The sequence below is a fragment of the Electrona antarctica genome, assembly GCF_951216825.1.
Source record: "Electrona antarctica genome assembly, chromosome: 20".
Classification (NCBI taxonomy): Eukaryota; Metazoa; Chordata; class Actinopteri; order Myctophiformes; family Myctophidae; genus Electrona; species Electrona antarctica.
Window position 1 is genome coordinate 25723361 of NC_136801.1, and position 24140 is coordinate 25747500.

Below are 24140 nucleotides of genomic sequence, written 5' to 3' on the forward strand. Positions count from 1 at the left end.
ATTAGTGGGTGACACTCTCACGCTCATATCACAGAGACAGTGCAACGCACTGGCACCATGATGATGTCACTCTTAATAGTCTTCTTCTTTTATGGGAATAAACAGTAGTCATGCAGTCACACAGATGTGTAACGTCTTCGCTCTGCTCTACCATCGTAAATTCATTGCAATGGTGCTGTCACATCAGCAGCAGGTTGAGGCTGTTTACCATGTTATTGTACTATGACACCAGTAGTCATCACAATCCATCAGGTGCCTGACAGAACCTTTTGGAGACAACCGGTCTGCAGACTTAACACCTGGTGGGAGTGTGAACTGTTATGGAGGGAGGGGGGATTACTGTATAGAAGACACACACACACGCACACGCACGAGATGATATGACTCACTTCACATGATTGTGACAGATAAATCAGTGTTCTTTCGTTGTGTCCTCTCGTACACACAGAGAGAGAGATTCCTAGAGATTTGGTTTCAATTTGACATCACAGTAGTTCTGCTGGGACAGGACCAGCGTACAGTCGGACAGTACCGCACGCACACAGACACACTCACACACTAAAAGCCCAGGCGTTACATAATGCACAGTGTGTGTCTGTCAGTGTGCGTCATGGTCTTTCTTGGAACAGATAAAATAGAAACCACTTTGGACCATTGCACACGCCTAATTTACAATTGTCATGTTCTCTCTTGGTTTCTTTTTCACTCTCACTTTGGCCCAGACTTCTCCAACCAACTCAGATCTATTCTGGGTGTCGTGACTGTCTGTCTCGCTCCAAAGCTTAGTATGTGTGTGTGTATATATTCGTTAAGCACGATGAGGAGGGAGAGCCCCTTTATAGATTGTGTGTTCTCACGCCTCGCTAAAAGCACCTGCTCTTAACTTAGCCAGGCTGTCAGTGCGATGGCCGACTGCTATTTAAGGCAAGAAGAAAGAGAATTTGATATGAGAGAGTTGCTGCCTGGCGGCATCTCCTCTTCGATGGTGGTGGGGTGTACCCTGTATGAGGGGGCGGGGGGGCTGTGGGTTAAATGTCAAGGGGATTCTCTCTGACAGATAAATCAATGACAGGCCATCCACTCATACCCAAAACACCACCATCACTGTCCATCAGGGTCAGGGACAAGGGAGAGGGGCCTCGGGGTCCTTCACAGAGGCGGGCTATTTGTCGAATTGTATTTGTTGAGAAAAATGCACACATTGGGAAGGGAGTTTAAAGTCCCAGCTCCAGTTTTGAACACTCTGCCTTTACAGTGTACTGTAGCTGTTTCAATGATTAATAATGTCATTTTGCATTGCAGGACTGTAAGAGAAACATATTGGGAGGCTATGTGTAAAAGATTCTTAGCATGTCAGAGAGTCCAGTGTCTCTCCTAGTGTTATTGGAGTCCCACGTAGGAGTGGTGCGTGGGGTCGCGTTGCCATTTAACACTGGTGGCTTTGCAGTGAAGGGTCAGATTACTGTCTTGGATATCCTGTGCGGTCATATAGGTTACCACCACAGCAATCTGTGTTGACGCTCTGTTGTGGTTTGTGGTGAGGAGAGGGAGGCGGTGCCCCGGGGCTGTTCCGTCTGGTGGTGGGTCGGGTCATAGCGTGACTTGGGCTGTCTGCATTGTGGCTGTGGCAGGTTGTAGCAATTAGTTGAGTAATAGAAGGTGGGATTGTGAGACTGAGAGGTTAACCTGTGTGTTGAGTCACATGGAATGTCGGTGTGTTAAGAGTGGTCTGGTTGGTATGTGTGTGTTCACGTTCATGTCTCACTCAGAATTTGTGCTCAAGGGCTTCTGCCTTAATTCTGTATTGTGTGAAGAAATGTTTGTTTAACTGAAACATTTCTTGTCTCTCTTCCATCTCCTGCAGTTGATACTAGTCCACTGGTTCTCTAGTTTGGAGATGAGGAACCCTCCAGTGCTCAGTTGCTGAACATTCTGAGGTCGGAACGATCATTGGAGCCATCATGGTGGACCGGGAGGGTCTGCCTGCCATCGCCTCTGGCCAGATCTACGTCGAGGTGGAGTATGACTACGAGTACAAGGCCAAGGACAAGATGGTGACCATCCGTCAGGGAGACTGCTACATGCTGGTCAGGAAGACAAACGAAGACTGGTGGCAGGTGAGGAAGGAGGAGGGCACCAAGGCTTTCTACGTGCCAGCGCAGTACGTCAAGGAGGTACGCCGGGCGATTTTGCCCCCTCAGAAGCCCACACCGAGGCCCAAACCCACAGTTCTGGAGATCTGCCGGGCCTCTGACGAGAACCTCAACAGGCCGCATCAGGAGATGTCCAGCTTCGGCCGCCCACCGCCTTCCTCCACCCCGTCGCCTTCCTCGGACCGCGTCACGCCGCCCGCTCTAGCCCGGGACGCCAACCAGAACGTAGGGAGTCCTCAGCACTGCAAGGTGGTGGCAGAACTGGTCCTCTTGCACAACAATAACAACCACCATCACGGCAACAATTCCACGCTGCCGCGAATGCGGGCGGACTCGCCTCCTCCCAAACCTGCAAGCGATCACAACAGCAGCAGGAGTCCGGACAGCGACAAGACCCCCTCTTCAGGCGACCTGGCGGGGGAGGGGTCTGACAAGCTCCGGAACGACTCCGAGTCTGGGGACGACCTTAGCAGCAGCTCCACGGAACACATGCAGGTAGGGCACGGAGCTGGTTCACTTCCTCTTAACCACATAAACGTCTTGGCGTCCCTATTCTGGGGTGAACATGTGATTTTCTTTTTCCTTTAATGAGCTTATGTTGTCAGTCGGTAGGTTGACGACTTCTTCAATAGAACATGATGTTCATAATTATAGTAAAGTATGGTCCCATTTAGAAGAATCGGACAGGTCTGTCTTGATGACATCATGTGTACCGATGTTTGGGACAAAATCAGCAAGAGTAAAATAGCAAAACTCTGCAACCTGGTGGTCAATGTGAAGTTTCACGGTAATCAGACGCTATGTGTATGATTCAAGACATTTTGTTCAAAGACAATCCTGATCTTCTTAGCCAATCAGGATGGAATAGGAGAAATCGGTTAGTCCGTCTTGAGGACATGACTATAGAGATGATGTGTACCGATTTAAGTGTTTTGCAAAAAAAACAGCCTTCCGGTGGCACTATAACAGGGCAATGTGAAACATTTGGTTCTGCTCTGGCATCCAGGGAGGGAGGGAGTGTGTGCACAGTTTCACGGCTATCGGTCCAATCGGTCCAACGGTGCTTAAGATTAGCTGTATGAGTGTATGTACACAGACAAACGGACGCACAGGGGGGAAAACATCGTCTCGGCCACGCCTTCGGCCTGGTGGAGAAAAATAAAAATACAATGGGAGAAAAGTAGGTTATGCTTTTAGGGCGTGGCTGTGGCTATATTAATTCGATTTAGAACCGCAGAACTGCTATCCACACGGATTTGGCTGTTTACACTCCCTGATGTCCTTGTCTTTCAGGACTGTGTGTAAGGTGGTTACCAGTGCTCTGATTCTGAAGCGAGACCTCTTATCGTATATGTGGGTGTTAGTACAGAAGAGTCCAGTTCTGATTGGGGACAACGCCATTCACAGAGATAATGTACTGAACCCTCACAGACAGCATCAGCAATGCATGTAGGACAGAGAATCCACCACAATACGTCGACTAACTTCCCTTGATGGGTTAGGTAGAGTGAAATTAACGGGGTCATCCCTATGTTCCCCAGGTTCTATGTTCCCCACTTACCTTAGGGTTTAGGGTTAGCGTTATAGGTTTCTGGTTTAAGGACTTCAGTGTTTTGTACTATACAATTGTATGTATAAGTACAGAACAAAGAATGTTTGTTTTTGCCATCTTTGTTGAAGACTCTGAGCAATTATGTTTTAGTTTATTTTATGCCAGTGCTAATTTTTAGTTGCTAAGACTAGATAGTTTAAGTAGCCTAGGCAGGCCTAAAGTTCAATGGATTGTTCAAAGACTGAGCTTAAATCAGAATTTGCTACTAAAAGTAACACTAAGACTAAGTTGCAAAAATACTTGTAGTCTTACTAGAATTACTAAAATTACTAGGTTAGGTTTCTGGTTTAGGTTTATTCTTATTCTAAGTGGTGGGGAATATAGAACCTGGGGAACATAGGTACGCTCCCAAATTAACCTCCGCCCATCCATCCATCCATCCATCCATCCATCCATCCATCCATCCATCCATCCATCCATCTGATATCTCTAATGGAGAGTCTACCCACAACTATCTGCAGCTGTGCAGAGGGGAGACCTAGAAACTGTGAATAAGAGAGATTTAATGGAGGCTGTTGTGGAAGATGAACACAGCAGTATGCTTTTGGAGGGGTGGCTTGCCTTTATCCAGGCAGGGTCAGCCTGTTGGAAGGCTCCACGTACAGCCTGGGTTCTTTGTTCCACTGGCCGTGGAGGTCTCCTCTCCACCACTGAGTTTAACAAAGAGAGAGAGAGAAGGGGGGGCTTGAATAGAAACTAGGTCATATCTGTCGAGGATCAGTCTGAAGCACCCAGTCGCCCTACCGTGGGGATCAATGTGTGGGTGTGGGGGTGTGTGTGTGTGTGGGGGTGTGTGTGTGGGTGTGTGTATACTATACTGTATGTGTGAATGTGCAGTGCACCATGTGGTGTAAAGTAAGGGAAGTGAGAATGGTTGCCCTCTCTTAACACAAGTGTATATGATTTATTTTAGATATAACATTAACCACTTAACCCATTTTGACCTGAGCAAAGATTTGAGTTAAAAACATTCGCTCCGAAAGAATATATATTCAAACATTTGCGCCACATTTTTACGATTTTTCAAAAATAGCAGACCTACAAGCTCGTAGCGCGCCACTTGGTGGCGTGCTATGAGCTTGTAGATCTGCTATATTTCAATAGATAAATTATAACATAATGTTTAAAACACCAAAAGGGGTTCTCGCCCAAAATGGGTTAAACCCTATACACTGACTGTCATATGACAAAATTGACCATCTACTAATACGCTCATAATGCGACATAGATCGGCTCCTTTTGCTTTTTCAGAAAACGTTTTCCTATAATGACATTCCCAAAAGAGGAACGCTAGGTTGAAAGTGGTTAAAAACTTGGCTGCATATTCTCTGGGTTGCTATTGAAAATGTCTCCAGAGCCTTTATTTGAACACAAAAAGGGGGTGAAAAAAGACCCCATTGGCTGGTTCTGCTCTGCTGCCTGTCTACGTTCAACAAGCTTTTTTGGAATTAATTTCACGCCTGTCAATTTGCACGGGCCAAAGTACACACGTTTTTTGGGGTCTGGGACATTTGCATGGGTGGGTTTTGGAAGTGTTTATGATGAGCTACAGTAGTCAGAGACGAGCGGTGGTCCAGAGAGGCAGGTGGAACCACACTCTTCTGATTTTGTGTCTTGTTTTGTGGTCTCATGGTAAGCCTCACCACCTTTTTTCAACCTGGCATCCATATTTGGGGCATTTCATTATAAGTGAAAACAAGTTAAACAAATTTCACAAATAGCAGATCTACAACCTCACAATGCACTGTGTAGTCCGATGGGTTGTGATCTTGTAGATCGGCTATTTCCACTATCATCCGACATAATTTGGTTAATATATTTTTTGTTAGAAGTTTAAAGCTCTACTGTATATTCTGATAGTGTGATCCTTTTATTTTACTTTAATTGGGAGCAGCAATGCTGCTACCAAGTAAAAAAGTTAATTTTGTAAATGTTGTAAATTTTGAGCCCTGCATCATTGCTAAAGAATGTTTGTTCAGTAACGGGGGTCTCCCCATCTCTCTAGCTAGCTCTTTAATCGACACAAAACACATTTCAGGTGGGTTGCCAGTTTCAGCCATTCTTGTTATCTTTCTCTCTGGAGAGAGTACCCATTTATCAGCTTCAATTTTATTGTTCCAGTTCCAATTCTGTCTGCTTTTTTTCTTTGAGAGTGAGAAATGGACAGTTGAAGAAAAAACTAGTAGAAGACCCCCTTTGAGTCATCACTTCTAATTATATTTGTTCTATCATGGTATCACTCTGACAATCAATGCAGTAACACTTTTATCACATAATTTAATTAATTTGGAGCACTAGTGACACACTGCTCTCTGTCTCTTCCTACGTGTGTGTGTGTGTGTGTGTGTGTGTGTGTGTGTGTGTGTGTGTGTGTGTGTGTGTGTGTGTGTGTGTGTGTGTGTGTGTGTGTGTGTGTGTGTGTGTGTGTGTGTGTGTGTGTGTGTGTGTGTGTGTGTGTGTGTGTGTGTGTGTGTGTGTGTGTGTGTGTGTGTGTGTGTGTGTGTGTGTGTGTGTGTGTGTGTGTGTGTGTGTGTGTGTGTGTGTGTGTGTGTGTGTGTGATTTGTCAGTGACGGTCCTTTGCTGGAGTGCCAGCTGGTTGCCTGTAATTGATTTGATTTCACCACTGATTGATGGTTAACGCCCCCCTTGACTTGTCCTTCCATTCCTTTCCGTGTAATTTGCTTATCTCTGGAGCCTTGGCAACAGCAGGTGATGGTTCACTTTCCTTCACCTCCTCCTGACAGAGTGAGGGTCCACTGGGTTTCCTGGCACAGCGTCTTCGCCACACTTGAATTCTACCTGGTGACCCAAGTTAATTTGGGCATTTATCAGAAGCTGTTATTCAGAGTGTGTGTTTGTGTGTGTGCGTGCGTGCGTGCGTGCGTGCGTGCATATAAACAAGATCCTGAATTCAAATGTGATCATGTACCCTTGGTCTTCATCTTCACACAATAATATCTCCTTTTCAAACTACTCTTTTCAGCTTTTTAATGCAAAAATGTTGCTGCTGTATGTGTGTGAGAACTAGCCAGATTGTTGTTGTTGTTTTCTCTCCATGGTGAGTCACAGACAGCGCTCTGAGGTGGCCCCAGGATCTGTTTGTGTGTGTGGTGTGGTTTGCATTGCATTGCGGTGCCAGTGGGCTGGCCTGCTCTCGCTCAACACTCCCCATTATATGATCATACGTGACCTCCAGAAGCCCTTCACGGACTGCCTTCATACCGTCAGACAATATGGCTCAGGACGTGGTGTGAATCCACCCCCGCCGGGCTCTCCCCCTTCCCTCCACACAAACAGCCGTTTAGTCACTTGATAAAATAATAGTATCTCAACATGTGCAGCGGTCACTGTACCTTATGTAGCTGGTATGTCACTGAGATTAGGAGCTATATCAGTCACCGCCTAAAATAAACTGTGCGTATTTCTGTTGCATGTCTTGTCCTGACTACCCTGTAGATCTGCTTTGAAGACAGCGCCTACAGTTATTCTGACATAACTGGATCGTAAATACATCCGGACAAATTTGATGTAGAAAGAGGGAGAGAACAGCTGAGCTTGTCCGAAGTCTACATTCCTCGGGCTGATTTAGCCCCACTGTAAGCCAAGGTCTTGGCTTATTGTGTGTGTGTGTGTGTGTGTGTGTGTGTGTGTGTGTGTGTGTGTGTGTGTGTGTGTGTGTCTGGGATCTCAAACTTATTTTGAGTTTGGGACAAAATGAGAGACCCCTTGCCTGCGGTGACAGAGATGCTGCTGTCACTGAGGCAGACTTGAACCCAGGGCCAACAGACTAGGCACACAATGTGTAACGAGAGCAGTCTGTGCTGAGCTGTGAACACCCAGGCATGGCTTCTGCATTCCGATAAATGGCATGAAAGTTTACGTGAAACGTTGCAACATCACCATTAAAGTTGGTTGAAAACATTATAACTGATTGCTTTACTGCTAAGTGAAGTGACATTAAATTACATTCATTGTTCGCCATGCTGTTCGGTCATGAGTGACTTGTGCATGCACTCTCTCCCGCTTCCGCGGCTAAGTTGTATGTTTACAGACTTGTGCAACGGAGCAAAGGTTGCGATTTGCGACGAGCACCGCGGGCTTGGCAGCTTATTGAAATAGCGTTCTTTGTGATCGTTTTGGTTTTGGGCTGGGGGTTGTGCATGGGGAAAAGCCCTAGCTGTCAGTAGTGTACTTTACAAAGATGTTACCCATTATAGTAGAAGTATTTGGTCTATTCACTACATGTGCACCTTCAGTTTCTGGTTCTGTGAATTGCTGCATTAATGTGTACTGTAGTGATGTCCTGGATGCAGCAGGATTTATGGACAGTACTGTTCATAGAAAGCATGGCTACTTTTTATGTCTCCGAGTCCCTGTACAAGAATTACTTCTTCCTTCCTAGACCCCAAATACAGTGCCATAGCACTACAACAAGCTACTAATTACACTTTCTTAAATAGATTTCTTCACAGCCGAGTCTAAATGTCAACCGGGCCACGTAGTGAATTTTTACAAGACTCAATTAGCAAATTTAATTGAACTCTTTTTGAAGTAAGTATGAAGAGAGTACACTTTGTTATTACATAATGAGCTCGTAAAAATACCAGTGGATCTGGGCGCAAATGTTCCTGTTAAGTAAAGCATAGCCTCCTCCTGTCTGCGGTGCCCCGTAATCTGGAACCGTGCCGAGAGTCTTACTTCCATAGACGTTAAAAATGAGGCCCCTGCATGTTTTCCACAGCATACTTGTCATTCCTGCTACAGTTTGCACGCGCACACACGCACACGCACACACACACGCACACGCACACGCACACTTACAGTGCGGACCAGGCCATGAGTCAGCCGGGCGGCTAATTCAATGGACTGCTTTCCCCTCAAATATGAAGCATTGCATGGAGCCAGCCATAATTTAATACATTACTGACCCGAGCGAATACTGTAGAACTTCTGAAGACTCTCCTTTCCCCGACTCTGTGCCTATACGAGTGTCTGGGCTGTCTGCTTATCTTTTTCATCCCAACATTCTTGTTATCTCTCTCTGTCTCTCTCCCCCCCCATCTACTGCCTCTTCTCCCTGCAATAGCGTGTATTATTGAATCCAATGTGTACTAGTGTGTACTGTACAGAGCTTCTTGTGCAGTACTGCAAGACAGTATTCAATGGATAAGAAATGGGAAGACCGCACTCAGAAACATGTCATGTTGATTTCTTCTCTATTCCATTATTAAATTGTTGCATCTAAGAGGAGGGAGATTGAAGGTCGTTTCGGCTAGTTACGCATTCGTCAGTGTCTGACACAGTGATGAAGACAAATTAACCAAACAAGCACAACTGCAAATACAGAGTAAATGGCATGAATACAGTCAACAAACGACAGGATATATACATTTTGTCATGTAAATAGAGTGCAAAGAAAAACGATTTAGTACTTCAAAGTAACTATAGTACACCAGGTAAACGTTATATCACGCTATATCTAAATATTCTTAGCATCTGTGGTCATTTCAACCTTCCTCCACCATCATAGGCAATGTAAGTGTAGAACTTCTATCTCATATATCCACCCTGTAATGGCCTCACATTGGCCTTTCTCCCCATGTAGTTTCTCCCCATGTGGGGGCGACTGTGGCTCAAGGGTTAGAGCAGGTCATCCAATGATCCCTGGGTCGACAGTTCGAATCCCGGCTCCTCCTGTCTACATGTCGAAGTGTCCTTGGGCAAGACACTGAACCCCAAATTGCTCCCGATGTGCTGGTTGGTGCCTTGCATGGCTTCCGCCGCAATCGGTGTATGAATGTGTGTGTGAATGGGTGAATGTAATGCACAATCTATGTAAAGCGCCTTGGATTAAGGCACTATATAAATGCACCATTTACCATTTTACCATGTATGAGCACATACTTTAAGTGTTGTCGTGCTCCATGGACGTCGCTGACCATTTGGTTGCCCTACGCATATGTCTGTGCTCTCCTCTCCCCCCTTTTGGCACATGTTGTTGCCCCTTCAGCGTGTTGCCCTGTGCACAGTGCGACGGTACTGTCAGTGTTGCTGTTAGGCGGCTCACTGCTCCTCATTTAGTTGTGCTAAACCGCCTCTACTCTGCAGAATGGTTCGGTCTAACCTGCAATGACCTTTCATCTCCCACCTCCTATCCTCTCCATCTCCTTTTCTAAGAATCAGGACAGATCCTTAGAGATTATACAGCCAAGGCCCCCCGGGGCTGAGCCTTCAAGACGACCACAAGAGGCGGAGATCTTGGGTTTTGGAGGGGGTCTCGTGTCTGTTGTGTAATGCCCAGGATTTGGCCCTAATCCATCTGAAGGAGGTGGTGGTTGTTGTTGTTTTCTTTTGGAGGGTGTAGTGGGGAAAGAATGGTTGCTAAGTACCTGATCATCTCTCTATCCTCACAAATGAGGATTGAGTGGTTGACAGTGAGCAGAATGACTAATGATTTAACTGTGCTCTTTACTGTCTCCTATATTGGTTAACGTGTCCTCTCTCTCTCTCTCTCTCTCAGTCTCTCTCTCTCTCTCTCTCTCTCCATCCCCGTTGAGCGTGGTATTTATTCCCCCCTGTCATGACGGGCTTACATCAACCTTTTTCATTTGCTCTCTCGCTCATTATCTCTCTCCCTTGATCGCTCACTGTCATTTGTTCAGTTGCTCCCCCTGTCATTCCCTCTCTTCTCCCCGACTCCCGAGCCAGCTCAATCTGGAACTTCGCTGACTTGTTCAGTGGACTGACTGCTGGGACAGCATGTACCCGGAGGAGAAGGTGAGAACAACGCCAGGAGGTCTGGCTGGGCGCTTGCTTTTTCTCCTCGGCCTTCGCTATGGTTTCTGCATACCTGAATGAGCCAGCTGGGTCTCATTAATCGCAGTCACGCCCCACGATCTGCTGCCTTCTGTTGTTTATATGGTTGTTGCACTGACTGTACTCCGGCTACAGGAATGGTCTAATATCTGTTGTTTATTTGTGTGTCTGCCGCCTCTACGGCTGCTGACAGGTGATATGACATGATGAGTCAGATCAACATTATGTTCACTTAACAAAACTGTTGTGACAATATAGTGTATTCTCTGACCTTCCTTGATTGATTGAATACTTTATTAGTCAAAAACAGCACGGAGGTAAAGTAAAACATTTAGGCTAAAGGGATAAGTCCTGGGGACTCGTTTCCATTGTGGTCCTTAGTTCTGCAAAGCAACACTGCACCTCATTCTTAGTTATGTCTGATTTCAGCCAGCCAACTGCTGAATAACATGGTTTATTTTGGCAACTTATTGTTCAGTATTCCATTTTTCATGAATCATACCTAACTCAACAGCCAGGAAACTCGTTATAATGCCCAACACTATAGCTAATGCTGTGCTAAAGGTCAAGACTCACACGGCACCAACCGCTGTTTACACTGTTATGTGTTTGAGTACCTGTTAAGTGCGTTTTATTTAGTAAGTGCCCCCCTCGCTGTGGAGGGCCATGTTGATGCACATGGTGAGGATGTAAGGCCCAGGGCACTGGGAGTCTCGAGGCACCGTTACATAACACGTGCACGGCTGTGTCGGGACTGGAGGACAGCCTTTTCAACAGCTGGTAGACATTTTCCCCCCAGTGGTCGGGTCTACCCGGCTCTGGATGAGTGAACAGGTCAAACTATGCTTAACTCTCAAACCACTGAGGAGATAATGATCTCGGCTCTGGAAAACCCATTTCACCGTCCCCGTCCCCCCCCGTCCCCCCCAAAGAATATCTCACAGCCCACGGAGCTGTCGTCCATGTGTTACGAGATGTGCGAGGCTAGTATTAGCTAGCTGACAGCGAAGTCATTTTAGATATCAGGGTTGCACCTGTGTTGCAGCCATAAAAGCCCTTTTGGCCCGGTTGGGTAAAGCACTGCATTTGTGGTGGTGTGTTTGTGACATGTTTCCGATCTCTCTCTGTCTCTCTATTCGCCCACACAGGAGTCTAATAATGTTAAAGGTTGAGCAAAGCATGCTTCAGAATAAAAAGGTGACTGTGCCCTTTTGAACCTACAGTAATCTTCCTTCATTATTTCTTTACCCTTATACGCTATTCCTCAACCACTTAAACCCTATATACTTCATTGACCGGGGTCCACCAGGCGTCTGTACTAGGCCCCCTCCTTTTTTCTTTCTTCTCCAAGCTCCCAACGCGTTCGTTGGGAGTGGTTTGTGTAATATCACAATAAGGATTGTATTATTGCATTGCATTGTATTATTTCAAATAACATTATCTTTGGTAAGACCTCAGACTGATTGGGGGCAGTCACCATGATGACATAAACGTGAGCATATTTTCAATTCTCACATGCTCTCTTCCCCGGTTTTTCTGTTTTCGCCACGGTGGACTGGCCTGTTGCACCCTGGGATGTTTTTCCCGTTTCTTTTGTCTCCATTGGTGCTGGATCATAATAAGCCTCAAGGACAACATTAAGCAAAACAAGGCAGTGCATTACTGTTGATCAAAGACAACAGATGTAAACCATCAGGCATTTCTCTCTTATTTGTTTCTCTCTCTCTCTCTCTCTCCCCTCCCCATGTCCTCTGAACAGCAGCAGGTTAAGGGGGGGGGGGGGGGGGGGGGGGGGGGGGTGGTGGTGTGTGTGTGTGTGTGTGTGTGTGTGTGTGTGTGTGTGTGTGTGTGTGTGTGTGTGTGTGTGTGTGTGTGTGTGTGTGTGTGTGTGTGTGTGTGTGTGTGTGTGTGTGTGTGTGTGTGTGTGCGTGTGGCGCGTTGGCATGTGGAAGCACTGATGCGTGGGTGTCGTGGAGCATTGGGGGGGCACCCATTGTCTCTTGACATGTGCCAGCGAGAATGCTAATTACCTAGGCGTGTGTCTTTGTATCCAAGCAGACAAAAGGATCATTCCTGCCGAGAAAACAACACAAAAGTACTAACTGTATATGATGAACCATCAGATGAATGTGTTGCCAGAGGGTGTGTATCAGATTGGAATAGCAGCCCGGGCCATAGGTGGATGTTTGAATGCAGTGCACAGGGCAGCGATGGTGGTGGTGGTGGTGGTTGCGTTTGTATTGCTGTCATTTTCGACGGTGCAAGAACAACCGGTGCTGAGGAGGTCAAGGGGAGGCACTTTCCTTCCTACACAAGCCTCAGCTTTGTGTGGAAATCACTTTGCGCCTCCGCCATGCTGCTGGTTGTATTGAACATCCATCACTACAGTGACTGGGGTTAATTATCTTCACTGATGGGTCTGTCATTATGTTTTATGGCCGTTTTGTGGTGGTTTGTAGGTCGTGTGTGTGTGTGTGTGTGTGTGTGTGTGTGTGTGTGTGTGGGGGGGGGGGGGGGGGGGTGTGGGTGTGTGACTGTGTGGGTGTGTGGGTGTGTGGGCGGGGGTGTGTGGGCAACACGCATGTGTGTGTGCTGCTTCTAGCGGTTCTGCGTTGGTCCCGTGATACCGGGCGAATGAATGGATGGACCTTCTGGACTCTCTGAGCACTTTTGTCCTCAGAACCTTCCACCAGCCAGGCCACCAGAAGAGAGAAGCTGCTCTCACAAACAAACAAAGCGTGGACAGAGAGAATGAGCATCTGTTGTCATGTTGGGTCCATCTCTATCCAGATCCTTCTTCCAGCTTGACAGTGCTGTGCCCAAACAATCATTTCAGATGCCACTGCCCCAGCAGCAATCCAATTGGAACACAACAACACCACATCCTAGTTAATTGTACCCTGTAGGGCTCGCAGCTCAGCAGGGGCCCTGCCAGCCAAATTCCGATTCAGTCCCCCTCACGCTTGCCTGCACTGTCGAAGCATATTACTTTCTCTTTTTATTATTTTCAGCGCACATCCGTCGTTCTTCTTTTTATTAGTTTCAGCATACATAGGCCTTTTCAGACGGGCAGTGACTGACACGCCTAGTAATTCATTTTCAATGAGAGGCGTGCGTTTATTTTGGACGCGCAGAGAAGTTGAGGGGCGACAACGCAAGCAGATTTTTACAGGCGCGGTCCCGTGAAATTGTCGCACGCGTGCTCGTTTCATGCACACGCATTTCGGGCTACTAGACCTGGATTGTGTTGAGTTTTTTTACGCTATGCGTCCCGTGCCCCTCATGAGTAGACCTGGAGCAGACCCTGCGGCACACGGTCCGCGTCTCAAAAGGACCTTATCTTGTCTTTTTGTATTAGTTTCAGCATATCTTGTCTTTCTACTGTTATATTATCACAGAGAACATTGGAGCCCATCATTTTTGATTAGGTGGGATAAAAGTCTTGCTTATCATTTATTCCAAGTTGGGCTACATTTATTTCAAGTTTGCCTTGCCAACAACCCAGAGAGGTATTAGGAGTCTGATATCTGGCCTCGCTCTGTGGTACAATGAGGAGTGTTCCGATGGCACCGGCTGATGCCATTCTGCCGTCTGATTGGCCCAGAGACTCTCCCTGTGTCCATTAATGAAATAGATATCACCGTGGTAACGGATGTTCCAGTGTTCCCTTCATGCACGACGGCTCTGAATTGCCATTGGCCGGTTAGAGCCCCCCCCCCCCCCCCCCTCCACTCCCACACACACCTTCCTCATCTCTGCAGCTTGTTGATTTTGTGGCAGAGAGGGATTACAGAGTTTAAGCCTCATTAAGAAAAGAGAGAAACCATTTAAGAACGATGTTCATTGTTTGAATGTTGATCTGAGTTAAGGAAATGTTAACCAAGGCCAGTACAATATTCTGTTTCATTTTGTTTGTGTAATGTTGCTTATTGCTGGGGGTGAACTCTTGGGATGTTGTCAGTGTGAAATGCTAATCATTTATCGTGATTGCGATGCTCGTAGCTGTAAACAAGGCAAGAACCTTGAGGAAGCTGCTCAGTGTTTTCACATTTCTCACCGTCTGCCAATTCCTTTTAACTCTGTTTTTTTTCTTTTTATTGCCTTTCATTCTGTATGGAGTGGACCTTGGTTAGGTGGCCTTGCTCTGTACAGAAAAGAGACCAAAAACATTGACAACTGTGTGAATTGTGAGTGTTTTTGTGTATCTTGTATGTTCCAGTGTGTTTATTCCAATGGCTGTGTGTACACGTTGTTGTCCCAGTCCTGGCACTTTAATTATGTCCAGGAACTCCTCCTATACTGCGCTTTGCCTCACACCTGACATTCCTTAATACAACTCAGAGGAGTTAAGTCCTCTGAGTTGGGCTCGTTCTTCCATTTGTCACTGTCAAGTCTGAGTAACAAGGCTTCTTTGTTATGCGCGGGACAGGTGTCACACACAAAAAATGGCTGATGTTCAAGCTCACAACGATTCGTGCAGCGACGTGTTCGTGTTGTGATCTTGTACACAACGCTCAACCGAGTGTACATAGATCAGGCATCAGGTGCTCATGTTGACCTGGCCTTTTCTTTTCAGTTGTGGTTCTTTAGCTTTGAGTTTAGATTGTTAGGGCGGGGGTGATTATGGAGTCCAGCACACGCCAGCCATCTCAGACACCTCATGGATGACTGGACTGAGGGGATCAAACGATTGTGAAACGGAATAAGAACCGAGTCAGTCCAGGCATGATGGGAGGTGTTGGTGGTGCGTGAATCTCGTTTGTGTCAGAGCATAGGCATGGCTGAGGCATGGTAACGCCCCGCCTGCCTGTGATTGGTCTACTGACACTGCCCGTCTTGACTGTCCTCCGAGATGCAGGTTACTCCGTGGTGAGATTGAGAAATACATAATAGGCTGCAAGAGAATGACAGCTTGACACGCGCGACAGAATGCAGCCTTGTAACTAACTTCTACAAACGTTAGTTTAGGCAAACTAATATTGTTTATGCCGTTTGCTTTGATTGAATAATTGATTGAACACGTGTACTACGATTTGATTTGGGTGTATTCTAAATAAAGTGTTAGTGTTGATTATCGTGTATTAATCTAATTATAGTAAACTAATACTATTACACTAAAAAGGATAAAGATGAAGGGAAAATAGACCTTTTTATAGTAGGCTACAATAATGTTTCAAGTTTACATATACAAACAAATTACACAATAATCAACACAAACACTTTATTTTAGAACACACCCAAATCAAATCCTATTATGGCGTGCATGTTCAATCAATTATTCCACCAAAGCAAACGGCATAAACTATATTAGTTTGCCTCTTCTACAAAAATAAAACTTACAAGTTAGCGTTCTCTTGTATCATACCATACTACTTGTATTATTTATTTCCCACCACGGAGTAACCTCGCAACCAGCATATCCAACTCGGAGGACAGTCAAGACGGTCAGTGTCGGTAGGCCAATCACAGGCAGGCGGGGCGTTACCATGCCTATGCTCGGACACAAACGGAATTTATGTGCGTTGGTGGTTGGTGTGAACAGATCGCTTCACTTAAGTTTTATAAAAGAAATGGGGAGTGGGGAAGCCAGGGGCTAAAGTGATTAGGCCTAACAAAATAATAGTTTGGTCTCCGGTTGGCTGTCATTTTTAGGCTGAGTCAGTAGGGAATTTATTTTATTATATTTTTTTATTTAATTTTTTTCGCAGGAAGGATGGGTAGCAAAGAATGTATTTTATTTTATACAGACAGACAGAGAGAGAGCTTCCCTGCAGGCTGCGCACTGCAGTAAAGGGTGAGAGAGGAAAAAAAAGTCTTGTCTCTTCTCGTCTCCTCAGCGTGCATGCATTTACAATTAACCAAACGGATCATTTGTTTTTTACACACAATCATCAGAGTTTTAGCAGAAGCAGATGCATGTACCGGTCTTGGCTGAATGGAATATTAAGGCGCGACACTCAATGCACTTATAAACAGCTCCTACTTTTCTTTCTTCTTTATCCACGTGTGGGGAATGGGATACACAGGAGAGTTGTCATGGTTGCTTTAAACCTTCTTATATTAATTTGATTTGAGCTTTGCTAGTTTGCTTTCACCTCGTTGAGGTCAACACTGTTGTCGGGATCCGTATATAAAGTCTAATTGCACGCCGGTGTTTTCATTCAAATCGGCGCAAGACAAACCAGTACAAAGTAAGTGACTTTTCTCTCTCGTAGTAAGTCGAGTACGTCGTTAAACAACTCCTCCTTTTTGTTCTGGGCTACTTTGGCTTTGGGCAGGTGTACGTTTTGTTGGGCTGCATACATCCATATATAATTATTATTATTCAGATTTACAGTGATGCACCAATCAAAATGATCTCAGCTCAGATCATCTCCCTATTTCCAAACACAACCTACTTCACACAGAGAAAAGGAAATGCGTCACAGTAAAATGCTGGCTGGAGATGAAAAGCTACTGACGCAATGTTGGGGAGATTCAGGAGCTTAGCCAAATGAAGGCAACACACTTAATTAATTACCGCCTTGGTTATAAAACATAATTGCCAGAGTCTCTCCCACTCTTCCTGTGGGCTGATTAATCGCTCTCTCACTGTGTGTGTGTGTGTGTGTGTGTGTGTGTGTGTGTGTGTGTGTGTGTGTGTGTGTGTGTGTGTGTGTGTGTGTGTGTGTGTGTGTGTGTGTGTGTGTGTGTGTGTGTGTGTGTGTGTGTGCGTGTGCAATCTCCACTTAGAACGTACATCGTACATAGGCTCTGCTTTGAGCGTACGTACATGCACAGCGGAGAGATGAGATACCTCACATGACCCTGGCCATCTGCTGCGACGGACCTCTTGTCTGTACACACACACACACACACACACACACACAGCGCTTGTTTACACAGACGTACTGTAACAAGGCTTCAGACGTCAGCACAACCCCTCCCGTTTCATTTCCCCCTATTAGGATTATATAGGCGAGCCGCCGATGCCTTGTCTGAGCGTACGGCGTACGCGCCGCTGACTGGGAGGCTATGTGGAGCGCTGCCGCCAGCCTGCCTGTCCGCTCCGCAGGCCATAGGCCGCTGACTGGGAGGCTATGTGGAGCGCTGCCGCCAGCCTGCCTGTCCGCTCCGCAGGCCATAGGCCGCTGCACCAGGGGTCATCAATAGGTCCGCCATGTGTCCGTGGCAAAGGCATGGTCAGGTCTTGTCCATGGCAAATGTTTGATTTTCTTTTTTTACACACCATTATAATGTTCCTATTCTGATCATAAGGGATATTAAATGCCCAATTACTGAATGCCAAGTCCCCAGGTTATGACACTTATTTACTGTGACACTATGGCACTGTGGCATATAAGGAGTCCAACTAGTACTAGTGGTTCTAAAATGTTTTATTTGTAAAGACCCCCATTTGAACACTCAGAGTTACGGACCTGTGCTGGTCATTCGGGGCTCAATCTCTTATTCTCTTTATGTGTTTCTGGTAAATATTATTGCCTAGTCATTTTGTATGTCCGAGGTAAAAATGTCCACCACAAGCCAGCATGATGGTGACCCCTGCGCTACACACACACACACACACACACACACACACACACACACACACACACACACACACACACACACACACACACACACACACACACACACCGTGGGTTGGGAAGAAGGTCAGATGGCTGAGCATTTCTAATGCATTTTTCACTTCCTCACTAAGCAGCCACTTTCACTTTCCGCTTGAGAGTCTGTGTGCTTGTTTGCGTGCACCGACAGATGAGTCAGTGTAGTCAGTACATGGTGTGGATGATATACTATGGAAATTGAGGACGTAATCTAGGAACTTGCATTCCACAACCTCGTAATCACTTGAACCCTATCTATTTTGTTGATCAGGGCCTCCCAGGACTCTGTACTAGGTCTGCTAGTATTGTCCTGTACACCAAATGCCGAAATTAGCGTGTGTGTGTGTGGTTGGTTGGTTGGTTGGTTGGTTGGTTATTGCGATGGTACTTCCGTGCTCATACCAACAGACCTACACAAAAGGTCACGTAATGGGGTGGTTAGCACCACTCACACAAACACCTCACAGTGGTCTGTGTTCTGCAGAACTCGACCCTGAAAGAAATCGCTAAAAATCCATTCTCTCCTCTTCAAAGTCCAAGTCTGCAGGTCTGAACTCCTGATTTCTATACCTCGTTAAGGTGCCAGACCTGTCTTTCCCCTATTCATCTCAAAATGTTTACTTTAGCGTAAGTGCGGCAGGGCTTTGAGAACACTCCCTCCCTTCCCCCGCTATAGCTCTCTGTTCCCTCCAACCCAGCGGGCATTTATTGAAGGCTGCCAGGTAATCTCTCGTTCTCCTCTGGGTCGTGTGCTGTCGTGGGCCGCGTTGTGTGGCAGGCGTGTGGTTCGTGACGCTCCCTCCCACTCTCCCAGCGTTCCAATAGAGAGCTGTCATCATAAATCCTCTTGATATCTCATATCTGGGTTCGGCGGCTCAGCCCCCGTTGAGCTAAACGTAGTGGGTGTTTAAAATAAAACCACAAGCGCATATTCAAATTAGAAAAGTAAACCGTATACTTCTCCACTCTGGAAATCGGGTGCAAGACAAACTGAAGATCGTCAAACTAGCTTTAACATGCATTGCCTGAAAGATTAACTTTTTCCAGTGATTTGTTTTGAGGGCTGAGGAGCCATCTATCAGGAGATATCAAGCTGTCTTAACTCATTACTAACAACTTCCCCATTAATGATCCGCCCCAAGCTTGTATCACCTACGTTTACTTGCCAAGGCCAAACCCTACCTCCCCCCCCAAACAATCTGAAACAGTCATCCATTCATTCATCTCCTCAAGGCTGGACTACTGTAATGCTCTATATTATGGTATCACCCAATCCTCTCTCAGACGACTCCAATTAGTCCAAAATGCTGCTGCCCGCCTCCTCACCGCTACCAAATAGTTTTACCCACATCACACCCTCACTCCTTTGGCTCCCTATTAAACAAAGACTTGATTTTAAGATCTTCTATTTACTTTTAAATCTTTCAATGGCCTGCCCCCCCCATATATGGCCGAACTCATACAGCCCCTCCAGAGCTCTGAGGTCTGCTGACCAGTCACTGCTGACTGTCCCAACAACCCAAACCCTCAGAACACGAGGTGACCGTGCTTTTGCATGGCAGCCCTTGAGCTGTGGATCAATTAACAATTAATTTATTTGAATCTTTTGTTGTGAAGCACTTTAGTCAACTCTGGTTGTGTTAATATGTGCTATATAATTAAAGGTTGATTTGATTTGATTTGATAACCGCCAGGCAGTCGGGTATCGAACCGGGTACTCGTTGTCAGGCATTTGAGGGTTACGTGTCGTTACCTAGCCACTGAGCTCCGCTATTGGGTCGCCGATAGCATCACAAATCACAGAAAACTTCACAATGATGTATTATTATAGTATATATTATATTATTATATAGTTAATATGTTTGTGTATGGACATTTTTACCTAAAATAAATAAATATCGGGCATTGTCAACGTAACGTAACGTCATTGTGTATCAGGATTCAAACGGATAAAAAAGGAATCCATCCATCCGATGATTACAATGATAGGCCATATTGATGTATGAATTTGCCCGGCTCTACTCTAAACCCACGTCTCCTTCTGTCACTCCTTACTTCAGGGTCCTCTCCTAAAGGGTCCCCTCTTTAAAAACCCACAGACCCTGTCGTCTATTCCCCCAGGCCAGAACCCTCTCACCTCCACTCGGCAGACCAGGACCACCCCATTTCAAACTTAAGTAACTGGGTGCCCTCCCTGGTTCCGTGCCAACGCTGGGAACCTAATTCGCCCCTTCTGAGTATTAGAGGATTTGGTCTGACAGAGCTTGCTAGCTTTTACGTGCCGCAGCCCGGCCATGCAAGACAAAAGTACCATTCTCACCGACGTGGCGAGATGTGCCCGGTGAAAATTGAATTGCCTTCTACAGAAGGCAGCTCTGTGGCGATCAATTACCCGGCTGAGACCCTTGACGGGTCACTTGGAGGACGAGGCAGGGCTCTCAAATAAGCGATGTTTGAGCCTGGGAAAGCTTATCTGTGCTGTGGAATCGCTTATTTTCTCTCTATCGGTCTTTTTCAGTACAGCGTCTGCTTTAGTGGGATTATATGTCATTTTATTTGCTTTGTTTCCAAAAAAAATGTCGGCTGTGGATTATTATGGTTTTTTGCTAAATCAGATTTTCAGTTTGTGGCAGAGCTCAGCCAGGGTTGCATTTCACAATGGCACAGAACAACACAGCCCCAGTCTTATTGGGGCAGGAGGCGGGCGGTCCGCGGGTTCAACATGTGGTCATGTTTTCGGTGTGACAGGCAGATCTGTGGCCAGCTGATGATATGGTTTGTCTGCTTTTCTAAAGAGCTCGGCCATGTGACACATTGGGGCCGTAGCGATGACAAGGCAGGCTCTCTCCCTCTGTCTCTGACAGGGGGACTGTACTGAACAATGCCCTTATACAGTGGCCAGTCTGCTACTGGAACTTTTCTCTGGGATGGATGGATGGATGGATGGGGGTGGGGTGGACAGTGGACACACATGGAGCGCTGGCCTAGCCCGCTTGGCAGGCCCCGGGTAGTGTGGGCTGTCCTAGGTGACCCCTGACCCATATGAGCGGGACACAATGCTCCGTCAGCACAATGCATCCCTCTGTCACCCGGTTGCACTGTACCCCCCCCCCCCCCACCCCACCCTCACCCCTCAACCCGCCAACACACACACATGCTCAAACACCCTGAGTCATGGCATGTGGGCTATGTAGATTGGACAGCTTTCCACATTTTGCTCATGCCTTCATGATTGTGTGCGCCACTGGCTAGCTCACGTTACCTGCTGTTTGGGTTGTTATGTATTGTTGCTACATGGATCTCATTTAGAGATGACAACATGACGTGACTTTATTTCCCCCCGTGGGATAATAAAGGTATAAATCGATCTATCTATTTAATAGTGAGGAATTCTGGGGGTTCTGTACTATTGTGTCAACTGCTTGTCATTGCTCTGATTCTGTGAGTAATTGATGTATTATTTATTGAGAGTGATAACCACAGATTTTGCCTTCTTCATGAATGTAAAACCCCCACTATTATCAATATCCACAGAGCCTGGAAGTATTGTGTCGCTTACACACACACACACACACACACACACACACACACACACACACACACACTGCCTTAGTTTCTCAACAAAAAGGGGATCTTATGGACATTTGTTATTATAAAATAACTTGTATATCTCCTCGCGTGTTTTACGAAGACCGGCACAGTGTAAAAACGAACAGGCATACAAACGTTGACATTGTGTTCATTATTTCCTCTGAAAACCCCTCCTATGCTGCCTGCGTCTAGCGTGGTGGAGATGGAGCCCGTTGTCCTAAACCCTGCTGTGTTTGTGTAGTCTCTCTCTCTCTCTCTCTCTCTCTCTCTCTCTCAGACTCCAATTCCATGTTCAGGCTCCACAGGGGGGCTCTCTGCTCTCAGCCTCTTACAAACCCAACCCAGCCACACAGCTACTGTCTTATGGAAAGCCCATATAGGGCCATAATTGGTCATTGCCACAGTGTTTATGAACGCTGACTGATTCACGAGACGAATCATGACCCCAGTCCGTTGGGCCCCCATGGCTTTTACGAGACAACCTATAATTAAACATCTCCCTCCGACGATCCTTTTATCTTTTGTTCTCTCTCGCGCCATCCGTTCGCTTTCCCTTATTCTCAGGTTTATCCCCCCTCCTCCCTCCCTCCCTGGCCTGCTCTGTCTCTCTCCATCCATCTATCCTCCTTCGCCTTTACTTTCCCTTCCTGTCTCCAGTCGGTAAATGGCACTGCTGCACCTGATAAGGATCTCCTAACTGACATTTAGACGTCTCATTTTGTTTGTTGTCTCGGCGTGTTGGTGGCCATTCCTATCGGGCAACGGGGCAATCGACAAGATCTTTTTAGCCATTGTTGTCTCATTCATGTGTAGCCCACTTCTCACATCTGACACCCGGCATCATCTTAACCGCTCACAGTCTTCTCGTTCATTCTGCTGACCCGAGCTCTGAAACAAACCACAGCTCAGTACAAATGTCTGTTCCACAGTTGCCCTTTTGAGTTTTCATACATATTTGCATTATGTTTAGCTTTATTTCTATATTTATTATTAGCTATTGGAGGGACAGGAAACTGAAGAGGGGGAGGAAGGACATGCAACGCAGCAGGTCTTGTTAGACCAAGATTAATTATGCACACGATGACAATTAAAAGCTCTTGGAGAAATGGTCTGGTCTGAGATGGTATATTTATTCCATGGTAAGATTGTACAAAATGATGCAGACACGAGTTCTCAGAACGAGACTCCGCATGAACATGAACAAAATCACTTTGGTTTGAATATATAAACACACAGGATTCTTCAAAAAGAGGTGGTCCTACATGACAGGTTGTTAATTACAAGATTACAACTGATTTGCTCCCAACAAGGAGTGCAGGTTTAGGCCGGAACCCATTGATGAGTTGTAGCAGGGAGTCTCCCGGCCCGATAAGATAAGCGCCTGAGAAAAAGGTGCCCATCTGCCGAGCCGAATAATATACGCTCGGCAGTGGCCCTTCTCACCCAGAGCCTCTGACCTTGTCCTTATTTATCAGTATAAACCTTTAGACCGCGGAAAGCCTGGTTGAGTACTTTGACATGTTGGAATGTGAGGATCAACACATGCAGTAACCTCTAGCATTATATAGAAATCCCAATACACATTATGAAATGAAAAATTATAGAGAATTAATTGTATTTAACGAAAGGAGAATTAATATTCTCCTAACAATCCTCCCTTTTGTTTATTTAAACAACTTAAACTAAACAATCAAATGTGAATATACAATTACAACGGAGATTGCCGTAGGACACACATCAGTGGAATTCCCCCCAATGGTTGCAAAAGAGCACATCAATCACAGCTGGACATTTCAGGCTGATTTTACCAAGAGAGGACACCCACACGTTTTCAAGCAAAGCAAAATACATCACAATCAAAATACTTGAACAATAACCAAATGTAAAAATGGAACACAAAAGACAACCAGAGGGGCGAGTACCCAACGTAAAGGCGCAACCTCGTACAAAGTGCAAGTTTTCCTATATCGAATGAAATCATCACCCTAGCAGCATATTTATCACCAGCAACAACAGGCCTCCCTTTAGCCCGCTGCCAACACAATTTCTCGTTCAGACCGGGAACCTAGTGGGAGGTAGAATTCTGATTACGTACAGTAGTCCATTGTAAATCTCCACCCGGGAAACAAACACTGTTTGCAGATATCAAACAGGAAGATTTGGCATCGTGAAGACAGTGACCTTCCTGTCTCCTGTCTAACACCCAGGAAAGGAGTATAGCATTAAGTTAGATTAAAGTCAGACAGTGAACCCACAACACGGGAGCAGCATTGTCTGGCCTGTGGAAAAAAACAGAACAAAATGGCATGCGGTTAGTGAGAAGACGCCCATTAATTTGCCCTATGTGTGAAATCACTTTGAAT

General features: G+C 46.0%; 1 protein-coding gene across 4 annotated transcripts in view; it reads left to right on the forward strand.

Annotated features, from left to right (window-relative positions):
* The window catches only part of LOC306913034 (rho GTPase-activating protein 12-like), an 84799-nt gene that overhangs the window by 3831 nt on the left and 56828 nt on the right, over positions 1-24140 (forward strand). For all 4 annotated transcript variants that reach the window (XM_079489538.1, XM_079489539.1, XM_079489540.1 and 1 more), the window contains exon 2: positions 1865-2648. In XM_079489538.1, coding sequence (XP_079345664.1) covers positions 1962-2648 — 687 coding nt within the window. In that variant the 5' untranslated portion in view covers positions 1865-1961. The remainder of the gene's footprint in view (positions 1-1864; positions 2649-24140) is intronic.